Source organism: Cinclus cinclus, chromosome 4 (genome assembly GCF_963662255.1).
Source record: "Cinclus cinclus chromosome 4, bCinCin1.1, whole genome shotgun sequence".
Taxonomy (NCBI): Eukaryota; Metazoa; Chordata; class Aves; order Passeriformes; family Cinclidae; genus Cinclus; species Cinclus cinclus.
The window spans coordinates 7628972-7644789 of NC_085049.1; the positions used below are offsets into that span (position 1 = coordinate 7628972).

Sequence of the window (15818 nt, forward strand, 5' to 3'; positions counted from 1 at the left end):
CGATAATGTTTTAGTTCAAGGGCCACTTTCGTTTTTATATTCCAATTATCTCAATGCTACAAGCATCTGAAGTCGTTGTACCAAGTAGACCAAATAGCAGCTGGCATTCCCTACCAGAACCTGGAGTAAGACCCAGAAGCATGTTTAGCAGCAAAGTGCAATAAAAAGGAATGGGAAGAGAACAAATGCACACACAATGTTTCAAACTAACCAGTCCTGCTTCAAAATCCTATTTTGTTCTGGGTGTTTCCAAAAAATAAATTCTGTCTTCAGCATAAAACCTAAACATTTCCCAGTCAGAACACATTCAGTTCATAACAAGGCTTTTCAAACATCCAGAATTTGCTGCTGGTTGAGTAGAAATATTATGTTAGAGCTATTAACAGTAGTTCCTAAGTAATTATCTGAAAGGAATGTAAATAGTTTCAGTTTAGATTATCATGTTGCTCTGCTCACTATTTTAGACCTAAAATGCAGTTATAATATACAAAGTACCTTATTTCTACAGGCATTAAATTAAAATGTAATTATAACAGTAACTAAAAAAAGTCTTCCCTCTTTAACAAGTTAAACAGTTAAAAAAAATGACAAGACTATCTTCTATTAAAGTTACAATAAAATTCCACCCTCAATTATTTAATAACACCCTTACAATATTTCATCACATACATAGATTTCACCATCTTTATACATGCTTTAAAGGAGCTTATTCTGGTTCTCAGCTCCATCAGGAAATAATTTCCTTATAAAATAATTTTAAAGTGTGATGTTTTAAAGATTTGAGCAGGAAGAGTGGCTGAAGGGATCTGAACATTAAAATTCCACTTATTTTAGTACCTACTCCTGCATCACCAACAAGACAGGCTCATCAAGGATTAAAGACACAGTATTCTATATTACTTTATCCTTCTATTCTTCCTCTTCTCTTTTACTAGTTAGCAGAAATGGCTTTAAAATATGCTTACAAGATTTCTTAAGTTCCTCCTCTACATCCCTTTCACAAATCACACTGATATATGCAACCATTAGACTGTGATTACATGTCTGATGACCTCTTCCCAGAAAAGACCTTGGGTCTTAGAGCTTTGGCTGACAAAGACTATAATCAGTTTCAGATCTTCTTTTAATTTCTGTTTTCACACACCTCACTAATATCTATTAGATATTATTGTGCTGAAGTACATACTTCTAATCAAACAGGACAAATATGATTGTGCCCTGCCACCCAGCTGCCCCAGGTTTTCATACACACTGGCACTGGGAAAGATAATCAGAATATAATTCTGCATATATCTTGATTTTCTTTTCTAAACAATACCGAGGCAGAGAGGGGGTGTTTTTATGTTCTGGTTCCTACTGAAGTGATGAATATTACAGTTTAGCCAACATTCATCATATTGTTCATCAAGAGATTTCTCTAAGACTACTGGTTATAATCACAACTCTTCTGAGTGCTGCTAGCTTACATGCAGTTGTGAATATTCTCTTAATCCTGCTACTTTCCTGAATCATTTACTCCCTCTACTATAATTTTTTAGATGGTAAATAAGAGAACCATAACCTTACATATAATCTTCATCTATTTATCTGAAAACTTGGTAAGAGAAATACTAATTTCTCTTCTAATTACTGCTGAGTTAAGAATGAATTTTCAATGCAGACCTTTGTAGAAAGGTTTCAAATAATCGTTTCAGCAATAAAATCTTCTACCAATACTTTCTGCATGACAAAACAAGCCACATCTACTCATGGACAGCAGAGTACTTAATTCCTGAAAGACTGCTCTGGGTCTAATCTTTTCTTGGGAACAGCAAAGGTCCATAATGCTGTTTCCCATGACATACTGAAAACAGATCCTCAGCCTTCAAATGTGCAAATACACACATACATCCTTTTTTGGGATGAGTAAAGCAATCACAGGAACTTTCACAAATGTATCTGTCATGATGCAAAACAAGCGTAATGAACTTAAATGTCTGTCTTTATCTACAAGGGGAAAGCTAACATAGTATTTTTGGAAAAATCTAATGTTCTTACAAGGAAAAATATTCTAATAGTTTTAAGAGTCTCATCTGCTATGCATTAGACAACAGCCAGCACTGCATGAATGCAAAGCCCTCCAAAACACTCTGGAGGCTGTGAGAGACACTGGTATGTCCCCTGTTGGAAATAAACCAATCTGTTGTCTGAGAATCCAGCTAATGAACTCCCATGAATTTATTTTTCTAAGCAGTGGAATCTAGTTAGCATCCAGGCTCGAATGCCAAGGTCATTAGGCACAGTCCTGAAGCTGGGAAAGAGGGTTTGACTGCCTGCCTGACACGCTTCCTCTCATTGCACAGGCAATTCAAACCCCCTTTCCCCCAAAAAAAGTTTCCAAGACACATTTAAACCCCTCAGCAAACTAGCAGATATGAGCAACAGGCACATAGTGATACCTAGCAGCATCACTGAGAATCTGTAAACATGCCATTCATTTTACATGGGATGAAGATGCTCAGGAGAGCACTGGCTAGAGGAAAACAGCTTCCCAAAGACAGAGCTCTTCTGCACTGACTGCCCTTTGAGAGAGGAGTGCTTATTTATATTGAGAAAAAGAATTCTCCATGAAGCATTAAACTCCCCTGGCAGGGAGATGTTCCTCTAACAAAGTTAATAAAAAATGCCTGCAAAAAGCAAATCGCTCAGCTCCTCTCTCTTTACAGATTTCTGTTGCCAGTCATTCTCCTTCGGGGACTATGGAGATCTGCCAGCTAATTGTGTGGACAGGATGGCTTCTAGGCTTGTCTCTGGTCTGATGATGATGTTATTATTTCTTCATAATTGTTTACTGTATAAAATCATCATCATTCTCTCCAGAGGAAGACTGCTCAGAGTTGCTCATGAGAGCATTTTAGCTCAGTTGTGGGTCTGCTGTCGTCTTGACAACATACTCATGCCAAGGTTAATGTCACATCAAGGCACTGCAAGCACCTCCTTCCCTTGCAGTCATTCTCTCAACTGTAAGGGTAGTAATGCAATTTAAAGTTTCTTCATTCGTGGCTGACCTTTAGGAGTATTGCAATTACACACAGAGAAATTTCAAGAGAGAAATTTCTCTGAGTACTGTGGGAGCAATTGTAATTATGGGGAAAACCCCAAGATTTTGGGTTGTGTTCAGAAAGCACAGCACTGAAAGCAATCACCTCTACATTTTGTCCTGGCTGAGAGAGACACTCTGCCCATGACCTCTGTTGTGCCACCTGAGCTTCATATTGGAACCTTCCCATTGCATCCCCATCTGTACAAGTAAGATAATGCTTTTTATTAAGTTCATGGGGATTTCATAATTCAATGTTCATGAAGAACAGAACGAAAAGGCTTTCTGTGCTACTGCTAAGTGCAAAACTTCCCTAAATCTTGGAAAACAGAGTTCCAGTGCAGAACTGTGAGACTATACTGAAAGAAAAGATACAGCTCTCCTTCTTTTACTACAAAGTAAATAATTTAAGAATATTCTTGCTCACTGTCTTGGAACCATCCTTGATGTGTCCCTGGGCAGAGCTGGAGGCAACAAGATTTGCATGTCAACAACTATTTTGTTAACTGGTTCAGAAATACCAAGGGTAGCAAAGCACCTGCCTGTGCTGGTGCCCTGGGCAAGACACTCTTCTCTGTATTATTCTAATACCAGTGGTGCTTATGTAACTGATTAAATAATGAACAATACATCTCTACTGCTTGTGGTCCACACATGATCTTACAGGCACACCCATTGCACATTACCCATGCTGCTTAAGCTCTGACTTGGACTCTGGACTTGGACTCAAGATTTATTCTTGCAGTCTCCCTCTCCCCCAGGGCCACTGCCAGCCACTGAGTTTCCAACATTCAACAGAACCCAAACGCGATATTCTTCTTGAAAAATATGTGGATGCTTTAATTGTCTCCCTGAGTTTCTATGACAACCACAGCAACATAAACAGCCTTGCTGGCAGCCACAGGAGACTGAAATCTCTGCTCTCTTCCCTCCCCTCCCCAGAACTTCTCAATGTAGAACATACCGTAACCAAATAAATGCAATTAACAATGGAGGTGGTATCTAGTATCTAGTACACCTGGCTGGCACTGGGGAAACGCCTTGGAAATAAAATGTTTTACAGTATTTTATGGCAACTGTCAAAACATTTCCCACTACATCAGTGTTATCAAGGTACCTTGGGACCAACAGTGAAAAACAGTGCAAAGCTATAAATACATAAACAGAAGTTTTCTATGTCAGTCTGCATGGCTGCAGAGAGCTTAAAAATATATATATGACAAGGCCTTCTCTTTTAGTGCTTCTGAGCACCTCTCACCTTGGGGTAGCTTACACATCAGGAATAGGTAAGGCCCTGGGTAAATGCCAGGACAGCTGGGCTTCAGATGGCTGCAGCTCCCAGCTTTCCAGCAGAACAATCATAACCAAGATGTGACCACAGCAGCAGTAAAATGCTCTGCATGGCACTGTCAGCCCGAGTCCAGGAGAAGATCTAATCCTGCACCAGCATCCTGAGAGCTGCTGCTTCTGCTAATGCTCACACATCTGAGGTCCAACAAGTCCCAAACAAATAGCTCAGGTCTTTCTTCCCTCCTGAGCAAAATTAATGGCAAAACAGATTTTCCATGAGCCAAGTGTAACCCCGGAGGTTTTAAGCCATTTAAACTCATTCATCTAATACTGGATGGCATGAAGCCATCAGGATACACAAGAGTTGCAAAAGAGGCCGCTGATAATTATGGCTATCAGCTGCCCATACTCACAAAATCTTCTTTCAAATTATTATACTAATTTCTGATTACCATAATGACCTAGTTTGTGACAAAGTAACTTTGTGAAAGAAAGGGCTGCAATTTCCTTCACAGTGCTGTCAGTTTTTCTCAGGCACTTGTTCTCCCTACGCTGCCAGGGAGATACAGATGCCTCGGGCTGCTCCGAGACACAACTGGGGATGTAACTACACTGTTTTCCCTGCAGCAAGCTTCTCTTGGCAGGGAAATCCTATGGCTTTGTGGGACTGATTTTGCTGTAAAGCAGACTTGAGCAAACATGTGAGCCCTTGGAAACAAAAATCTATGGGGATTCCCCACGGCCAGTAAGCAGAAATACATGTACCTGTGAGGAGGAGGAGCAGAATGAAAAGGAGAAGGTAAAATGCTTCCCTCTTCCACAGGGCTTGGAAAGCACAGAAGGTGCCACCTGACATTTCACAGCTTGAAGGATCAGCTTTCTGAGAACTGCCTGATTGCACAGACCAGGTGGAGGCAAGAGAGACATTAATGAAATAAATACTAGAAATGGTGATGAATATTTAGAAAAAGAAATATGGAATTTTTTCTGGCTTTTTATCTTAATGTAGGACTTTCACAATGGTGACTACCAATATAACATATATATAACCAATATAACATATATAATTTTTATTCATTTCCTCTTGAAGGATTTTAAGCAGGGTCCTTATGCTATGGAATTCTTGCACATGGAAAGATTGCATTTTGCAATATGAAAAGGAAATATTTTTTCTTCCCTATCTAATTTGGTCCAATAGGCTGTACAGCAAAGAGTCTATGTGAGACAGAATAATGAATATAAAAAATTGCTTATGCCCACACTTACTGACCTAAACAATAGCACTGGCTAATGAAATAAAGTTTAATGTTATCTATCAACTATTAATAACAAGTTTTTGTTATTAATGTTGTATGTCTTTCTGCATTCTAGTGTGATTCTGCTAATTACACACAAGTTACTCAAAACTAAATCATACAGGAAATGAATGTTGACTTGGAATATAAAGAGACATCTGTTACCTTACAAATATGAGAGTCCACATGCTGCAGATCACATCAGGGTATCAGGCAATATGCAAGGTATGTTCCAGAATGTGACATTGAAGTTAGTCACAGAACAAGCAGGTCAGATGAAATTTTTTCATTTTCACAGTAACTTATTAACTGTAATAGCCCCAAAATGATCACAGTGCTCTTAAATTAGGATTACAAAAAATATAAGCCTCTCTTTTCTGCACCTGGAATTAATTACTAGGCCTAATGGTACTGAAATCAAAATGAGTTCAATTTTAGAGTAATTTTATAATAGTGATTCTACAATTAGTAGCTATTTTCATACTTTTCAACCTCTGTCCAATACGACTCAGTGCCATTAAGACAGTTTGGTTTAAATTCTGAGAAATATGTATGAAAGTTAAAAAAAAAAAAGCCCAAACCACCACACAAACCTTTGCTTATTTCCTAAGTATGTTCATGGTGTGTGGGTGGCTGAGAAGAATTATGTCAAGGTGGTTTTATCAGAAGAAGTAATTACATAATTCCCTTGTGGCTCTGAACCATTCTAAACCCTAATCCAAGCCCTAATCATTACTAAAGTATTCATAAAGCCTGCACAAGACAATGTTCCAACTCACAAAGCTATTCCTTAGGAATAATCAGTACTTCAGAAAACTTGAAGGTTGCTGTGACTTCACTGGAAATTTTTCTGCTTAAGAGGTGGGGTATATTTTGCAGCTGCACCTATGAATGCACACGTTTTTTACACTTGAATGCAACACACAGCATGACACCCCTTTCAGGCACAGAACTACAGAAATCTGTGACCAAACCCCATGCTTTTGATAATTTGAACTTTTCAGATTTTGCTAATTTTAGTTTATTCAGCTGTGCTAATTGTTTCTTTGGTCGGCCAAGATTAAAAGTGTTGTTTAATTAATGCATTTAAAAAGAAAATTAATTCAGAGGGCTTTAAGTATATAACCAGGGAATATGGCACTTCAAATGAAAAAAAAAAAAGCATTAAGCAAAGGTAATTTTCCTAATTTCTAGTGTACTTCTGCCGTGCTTCCTAAGTGTCAGACTACCCCAAAAGGGCTGCATACATCAGGGTCAAGAGTTTAATTTATTGTTAGGAAGTAATCACCCATTTTTGACAATGCCACACTATTTTCTTCTTCCTGGACATCTTAAGAATTCAACACTTTTTGTAAAAGCAACATTGTTCTCAACAGCATAAAATACACTCTCTGTAGAGCACGAGGCTAAAAAATCTTGACAAGTGACATACCTGCCCCAAGCTGCTTTCATTGTAGAATCTTTATCAACAGGAATGCATGAGGACTCAACAACACTTGATTTATTCAATTTGTAGCAGAGACCACAGTCTGGGTCTAACATACATCCATTGCAATAACTGAAAGAGAAAAAAAAAACTTAAGCAACACTTCATTCATTTGTGGATGTCAAAACCAACAGCATCTCCTAATGAGTTTTGGAATGCACATAGTTAAGTTGTCAGTGTTGGAGACAAGACAAGTAAGTTCTCCAAAAAGTACCCCATATTGCTTTCACCCTTTTCTGTAACACATTTTGGTAGTCCATCTGCATCTACCCTGTGATACCTGATCAGATTGCAGAATTCAATCACAGAATAAATTTTAATTGAAAATAGACAGTAGACTTGGTTGCATTTTGTTACATTGATATTAATATATAAATGGGCAGTAACCAAGAGTTCACAGGAACAGAAGACTGCAAGCGAATTAAAACATTTTAATAAATCACAAATGTATTCAAGTATGCAATAATAATACAAAGATGTATAAAACTATGATATTTTCTTATATTTAAAAGAATCTCATTTCAAACAGGATTGTGACATATGATTTTCAAACTATAGAATATTTTCCACTGAAATGATGATATCAAAGTGTCTGTAAGCAACATGAGTTTCTAAAAGACACAGTGATTAGTGTCATCTTTGTGGTGTTGCCAGCAGAGGACAGGACAGGGACTGGACACCTCGTGGTTTCCCTCAGTGTCCTCACAAGAATCAATGCAGAGATGAACAGCAGAGCTGGATTTGCACTGTCTGTTCCATCCTGCTGGGTATCTCCATGTAACCTCGTGTAGTGCTGGGTATCAGTAACCACTCAAGTGGGAAGAACAAGATATCTTATTTATTCTTCCCTTCCATCCAGAAAAAAAATTGAGAGACTTGAGTATTGATTCCAGTGTCTGTCTACATGGCTGCTAGTTCAGATGATCCTCTGGCTTAATTGGATGCTGTAGAATAATTTAGGTTGGAAAGGACCTTTAACACCACGAAATCCAACTGATCTTCCTGATGGCATTCAACATAATAAAGGCTGCTGGATTTCATGTCTTGCCAAATGTCAGAGGTTATACAAAGTTACTCATAACAATTTAAATAACTTAAAATTATTATTTTCCATGTCTTTTCTGAAGTTTGCCTTTCAGATTGAACAGTTAAATAACAGCTCTTTATAAACCCTTTAGGTCTGGGCTAGGATCTCCTGCCATTACCTATACAGTGAGTTCATACAATCAGATTCTGGCTTCAGATTTTAGAGACAAGACTAATTTATACCAGAGGAAACACAGAAATCCAGCACACAGGACCTAAAGCCATTTGAAATGTAACTCCCAGCAGACTAAGAGTAGGCAGTTGCTATTCAGAACATTTAGCATTCTTCTGTATCCTGTTTTATCAACGATATAAAATTTTACATTGTCTTGCTTTTTCCAAGATGAAGACCAGTATTTTTTCCTCCAAAACCCCAGCATATACATTAAAATTGTTTCATAACACAATAAAGAAACCTCTTTCAGTTACTAAGTCTAATGATAACAGAAGATGCAGCATGAAATAAGCAAGGAAGATTTTTTTTTTTCAGAAAAGCAGTTAAAAAACAACCAAAGACACCATGTGCTGAGGCTGCTTACTCTAGAAGTAAAATATATAGTAGTTTCAGGTTTATGCTCTTTTTCCCTATAGCCCCATTATTATTTGCTAAACTATTTAAACAATTTGAAATTGAGCACATATTCTGACATACATGTTCATAGTGATATAAATAGTATAGGATATAGAATATACTAGGAAAAAAAATGCACAATTTAATAATTATTGAAATGAAACTATGTCCTACAGAGCTCATTCCTGTCCTCAGAAGTACCTCATCAGACATATCAATCTATATGTATTGAAAAATATGTCAGAGGATAAATCTTTAAAAATATTGGTAATTCTTCAAATCCACACCACAGATCAGTTATGGCCTTGAAAGCTCTCTAAAAGAGTACTCTCAGACGTCTAGGCAGGAAAAGAAATTTGCATTCAATTATAAACAGGAGATATGCTTCCTCTAGTTATCGTGAGATATTTATATTTGTACTAAATTTATGACCTAGTGTCTTGAAAACAAGTTAATCTGTGAAAAGAACGTTCAAAGTTCCCAGGCAGGATGGTTGTCTGTAAGACTGACAATTCAAGATTGACATACCTGAGAGAGATTATTTGATTTTGATGAAACCAGGCAACATTACAGCAGAAAGGTTTTACAATGAGCCTGTTTCACTCCCTGCTTGCCAGCTGGGCTCCTAGGCAACCCAACGAGAAGGCAAGTGTCAAGACTTCAGATGCTTCAGCACTGTGAGGCAGAATAACAACAACCAGGACTCTCAGGCTCCAGAAATTCAAAAATGCCCAGTCTCCTTGCATGGCATTTACACAGCAGAACAAAGTAGCCTGGCCTCTCAGTTTATGGGGACCTGCCATGGAATGGGATTCTGCTTAAACATCACAGCATGTTTATTCTGTTTTGGCAGAATGGAGATCCCCAGCCCTGCGATTCCTCACTCATTCTGCCAACACACTCAACACCTGTCCCCTTCACCCAACCACACAGGAATGACTGATATTTAGAAAGAGTGACAGCACCAATTTTGTGGTACTTTGATAGCAATTTCTTGCCAGCCTGAGCAGCAGCAACTTTCAGAACGCTCTGCTCTGGATCAGCCTGCCCAATTAAGTGTTCCTGAGGTTAGAGGTTGATCACAAAGGCCACAATGCCACCCTCTCTCACAGAGATCTTGCACTATATGGATGAATTACTAATTGACTAGCTCTATACGTTTTTCTTGACACCAAAATTACTGTTTTGTTTCTTCCTAACAGTTTACTAGGCTCTAATGTAGACTGAATCTAAAATACTGAATAAAATCTCTGACCTGCCAAAGTGACTCTCCAGGTGATGATGGTTTATAACTGCTTCCCCCACCACCACTTAGAATAATCCACACTTATGTTTGTTTAATCATTACATTTTGCACTTTAAATTTGCAAAATAACCTTGTGAGTAATGATTCTCCTACAATTCTCTGCAGGCTTATAATTTGAGCTAAAGTTTTACCTTGCCACTTTTTGTTGAGTGATTTAGTACTAAAATACCTTTGCCCAGTACCTTTGCTCTGCAAGTACCATTTCTCTTTTTCTCACACTACTTTGACTTTTTCCATTCAAAACATTTAATCAATTTTCATTTTTGCCACATTTTAAAGAACTTTCAACTTTGCTTCCCATATTCTGTTATCCAATTACAAAATGGATCAGTATGTTTCTATTGTCCAGGACAGAATGCAAACTGAACCTGAACATGTATTCTGGACTGTATAGCTGTACAGAATGTAGCACCTGATTTCATAATATTCTACTGCATGAACAGCCACTGAGAGTGTCAAAACATCCCCAAATACAGACTTTTTTTGTGGACAGACTCTTTCCACTCCTTTCAGATCCATCATTCACCCTAAGTACATGCTGCAGAATCAGCCTGAGTATGTGAAGAGGGCTTTTTCTGGGAAAATCTGATAAATCTGCTACATGTAAGTTGGACCTGATGTTCCTTGTGGGTACCCTCCTACCTGAGATATAACATGCAAGACATTTTGGTTATGTCCTGTCTTGTCCACAGAGTAAATTCCATTGTTGTGAGCTTTCTTACACCCACTTCTCCTGTTCTGTATGATTCAAATATTCATACTCCTGAAGTGGGTTTTCCTCACAGAACTGCAGGAACAATAAAAACTGTCTCATGCAGGAAAGGCTCAATGTAGGGACAGGAGGATCTTGCAGTACCTGCTGAGGATTATTAGCACATCCCACCCAGAGAGAATATAAACTGCAAATCATTACAGGCTGGAAGGAATGTCACTTTGAGTGTGCTGCTTTCTCCTATTTCCAGCTTGCTGTTTGCCACACTGGAAGCATGATCCTAGGCCAGGTGGATCTTTCACTCTACTCTCAGGTTTCTCTTTCCTCTCAAGGTTGGCTATGTACAAGTCTCTGCCTGCCTTAGTATGCATTGTATCCTTAGCATGCGTACTTCCAGTAAGATATACAGCTAAGGATCTTAGAGCTTTTTTGACAAATGGCTTACTTCGTTTTATACACAAACTCATCTCAGTTAGGTACCAGGACAATGTTTAAAACTGCCTGATGCTTGTGCCTGAGGGTTTGTGCTGTTTGCACAGGCTTCACAGCACCTCAGGCATGAAATAAAGGCTTTCTTTATACTTCTGGTGGTTCCTGTGTTGCTTCCAGAAGTGAAGCACTAAATTCAGGTTACATATAACTAGACAAAAGATATAGGGGATGCTTTAAGCAGTTAAAATGTGTCCTAACTTCAGATACCACTTCCAGCTGCTGTATCTGGGACAAAGGAAATACAATAATGAGAAAAATCCACTTGGACTTCAAAAGCACTTTCCTGATATTATAAGAGATCAAGTATCAGAAGTTTATTTGCTAAGTTTTACCAGCACTCTGATAGGATACACATGTATCTATTTACTGGTGTCCATAAGGAAAAGCTATCATTTTTAATGACAGTACTTGGATGCTAATTGCAGTTCTGTAATTTACCACACAGATACTCCAACAGATCAAAATCACGGTTATGTTCAAGTGTGATCAACCCTTTTTCATCCTCAAATCAGGCTCCTGCTCCATCTATTCTACTGAGATGATTCTTTGGTGTCCTCCATAAAGTTCCAGACCAGCTCTGAATCTTTACCCTTCTTGATAAATATAAATACATTAGGTTTCTTCAAATATTCCTTAAACCTTCTTCACAAAGGCTTCCGTTCCTCAACTAAGCAACATAATTTATACAACCTCACAGAAATTGTTTTCAGCCTCTTGGTGTTTGTTGCTTCTGCTTTAGATGTGGTGAGGATATGAAGGTTCATCTCTTCTCACCTATCACAGTGCTATGAGGATAATGACTCTACAAACCCTGCCTAGTCCTTAGATCATCAGGGCTGTCCCACTACTGCTACAAGCACCTTGGCAGCAGACTGTGCTGAAAAGCTGACTTCACATGGGAAGTGTCCTGATCTACTTGCTTATAGGTATCAATTCCTTCTTGTCTTTGATGATTTTTTTCCCTGAATTTATACAGCCTCCAACCACAGAGCTTCTTGATTTATTCCTGGAACTGAGCAGACAATAAACAGACAATAAAGAACAGAAACAACCGACTTACACATGCCTTTATTTTGGACAGAATGGATGTCTCAGTAGCATAATTTGTTTTCAAAACTACTTTTCCAAAGAGACTCTACATGCAGATGCTATATTCCCAGCTTTCAGGCAGATCAGATAGAAGCCTTGTTCAAACTTGATTAAAATCACTCCTGTGTGACTAAAACCTGCAGACCATGTAAATTATAACACCATTACTTCCAAAGATTTAAAAAAAATCATTCCCTAAGCAGTGTTTCAGGTTTTGTTAAACAGCCAAGTCAAGAAGTACTAGCAGAGATGTGAAGTGTTAACAGGTTACTGTATGAGTGACACCTTGTTTCCTCACTAATGCACAGTTTGAGTCAAAATATGTGGGAAAACTTAACAATGGTTACAGGAACTATGTTGCACTCAGACACTATAGTTCAGGTAAGTTACTTTTCAGACCTTTGTGTTTAAATTGATGAGGAGTTTTTTTCTCATTCACTTTAAAGATGTTTACTATATGGACTGACATATTCCTTCCTACCCTTTATAATTTAAAATTAAATTACAAGTTCTGAGTGATAGGACCAACATGCCAGCACAGGGAAAATCATTACCAAGCAACATATCACTATATTATTTACTTAATAAATTTCAAGACTATATTGAGGTCATTTCACAGTTCTGCAACATAAACTATTAGAATTTTAACTACACTTCACAAGAGCTGATAAAAGCATTTTCAGATATGTTTACCTCTTTATATATTCATAATTTTATGACCTCACTGGCCAAAACACATTATTATTGCAATTCTCAGTTATCAGAAAGACCAATAGCTCAGGCGCTTTGACATCAGAAAGAGAAAATGAGAACCACATTTTAACAAATACTGGTTCCATGATACAGTGACATTATGAAAAACAGCAATGCCTAGTTTGCTGATAAATCAGACTGTCAATGAGTCCTCAATAAAATAAAGTATAGTTCCTAATACACCTACTATATGCATCCTAAGGCTATTAAAAGCAGCTTCAGTTACTAGGTTAGCTGAGTTTTTCAGGACTTATCACAATTATATGTTTCTGCTACATTCATAAATAAAAAAGGTATATTTCTGTCCGCTAGCTACCTTACTAAATGGCTATGTGGGAGTACTAAGTATTGTTGCCTTCATCTTGGTGGTGTGTATTTGTACAATGAGCTAAGGATCATGAACCACGTGAGGCTGACTAATTCAAAAATGAACAACAGAGTCCTTGTGTGCCCAGCACAACTGGCACCGCCTGTATTATTTTAATCACTCTGAAGACAATCTGCTCAGGAAGGATTCCAAGAAACTTTGTGTGCACAGGTATCATTTCCCTAAGATATGAGGGTTGACCTAAGCTTAACACAATATTTACTATTTGTATATGGTAACTGAAATGAAAAAAACTGCTTAAGCAGAACAGGTTTGCATCATGTCTTCTTGGGCAGATCAAGTTTCAAGAAGTGCAGAGAGAGACATCAATGGAGACAACGCAAGCAAGAATACAGGACAGCAGGACCACAGTCATTTTACAGAAATGGCTCAATGTCCCAAACAGTCACATCACTGATTCTTTAAAGACTAGGGAAAGGTGGTAGGGGAGCTAATACACAGGCCCTAACCTAAAACTCCTTCCAGAATCAGGCAAGTTCCCTGGAAAAATGGGAATGTTTATAGAGTTTTGGGAGTGAGAATAATAATAGGAATGGATAGTTCATATTTTCACTCCTAAGGTGACAAATTTTGGAGTGGTGTTGTTTTGTATTCTTAAATTTAACTTTGAGACTTCTGTGGCCTTGATGATAAGTACAATCACAGCTGCTGAGGAAATTAAGATGAAATAAAACAGCTGGTCACACTGCAAATATCTACACAACCTTACACAGCTGAGTGTGAAAACAAAATTTGATTAATGGATGGTACAGACAGGAGCATTCACCCTGCCTCTCCTCAGTGAGATACACACCCACTTCCAGCTGTAAGGAAGCAAAACAAATGTGTTTGGAGTGCCCTGCTGAATTTGCTGTATTTCCATGATTCAAATTTTTTCCACAGATTAATGAAATATTTTTTGGCTGTTCAACTATAATATTGTATGTTTCTACATCAAATAAAAATACTTTATTTGATTTATTTTATGCACAGCATATCTTACTGGTTAGTTTTCTGCAACCATGTACAGGTACCTTGTAACTCCATTTGCATGGTGCAGCTCTTTGAGAACATGGTACTCAAGCCCTACATGCTTTTTTGGATTAGGACAATGACTGTGCTCTATTTTTGGTAGTCTTTCCATCTTCATTGTTATTATAGCAGCAGGAATTAGTCTGTGCAGAGGAATATGGATCTGAAGGAACAACAAGCAAACAGACTCTTTGTAGCAGCTCTAAGGGCTCCTTAATGGACACCCACACTTACTTTATTTAACCCAATGGATTCACTAACATAAAAAGCATTTTTACTCGGCATAGTAACAGTGAAACTTGTGTCAGCAAAATAAATTCTACTGACGTTTTCATAACTTATAAATACACTTTGACACAGACAAACACAAATTACATTTAGGAAACACCCCCACACTCTGAAATGCCCAAGCTGCAAACAGGCTTAGACTTTGAGTTTACCTCACCTCAGAGAAGAACTGCGTCCCCATAAGAAGAAGAGAACTAGGAGCTGCATTTGTGCAGGCACATATTTAAAAGCAGCTACAGGGAGATGGCATTGTGTGTTCATCTGAACTCCTGCTGCCTTCTGCTTTTCCCAAACCTTCTGAGACCTCCCGAAGACTTGCAAGATACAATGTTAAGCAAACTGAGACAGCAGCAGTTTTACTGGAATAAGCCAAAATATGGGTTAAAGAGCAAGGGACCACTGCCATTAATTTACTTCCTTTTACTTTGATTGGATATTCTGTTTGGAACTGTCTCCACATCAACACTTGCTGCCCTATACAGTGGGTATCTGTACAGTAAAGCCATTATTCTTAGAGTAGCAAAGAAAATATGCAAGACTGAAGTAGACTTTTACTTCCAAATCCGCAGGTTTGGGAACTTTTTTGATTCAACTTTATAATTGCCATAGGGAATACCTCCAAGGCCATAAAGGAGAAAGAGGTGAGTCACAATGTAAAGCTCAGCCTTTAGCTTTTCCCTGGTTTGCAGCCCCCATCTCCTCTACCTTCCAAGACCATGCATGTTAGGCTGAAGTTCTCCTAATCCAAGTGGAATGCCAAAACCACCATCTACTTCCTTGTGACAAAACCACTATTTTATATTTCGTTCATCTTATTGACAATGTGTATAGAAAGTAGGCATACTCAGATCTTAAACAGCCACTTTTCCAAGTCAAATATAATATATGCTTGCTTGTCATACCCTTCAGAAATAATTAACACTAATGTTCATGATGCTGAAGGAATTCTTCCTTTGGCTTCATCTGGATCAC

At 38.1% G+C, this 15818-nt stretch overlaps 1 protein-coding gene across 1 annotated transcript in view; it reads right to left on the reverse strand.

The window, feature by feature from the left end:
* SLC2A13 (solute carrier family 2 member 13) overlaps positions 1 to 15818 on the reverse strand; it is a 134767-nt gene that overhangs the window by 16534 nt on the left and 102415 nt on the right. Inside the window, exon 7 of the mRNA XM_062490788.1 lies at positions 7097 to 7222. Coding sequence (XP_062346772.1) covers positions 7097 to 7222 — 126 coding nt within the window. The remainder of the gene's footprint in view (positions 1 to 7096; positions 7223 to 15818) is intronic.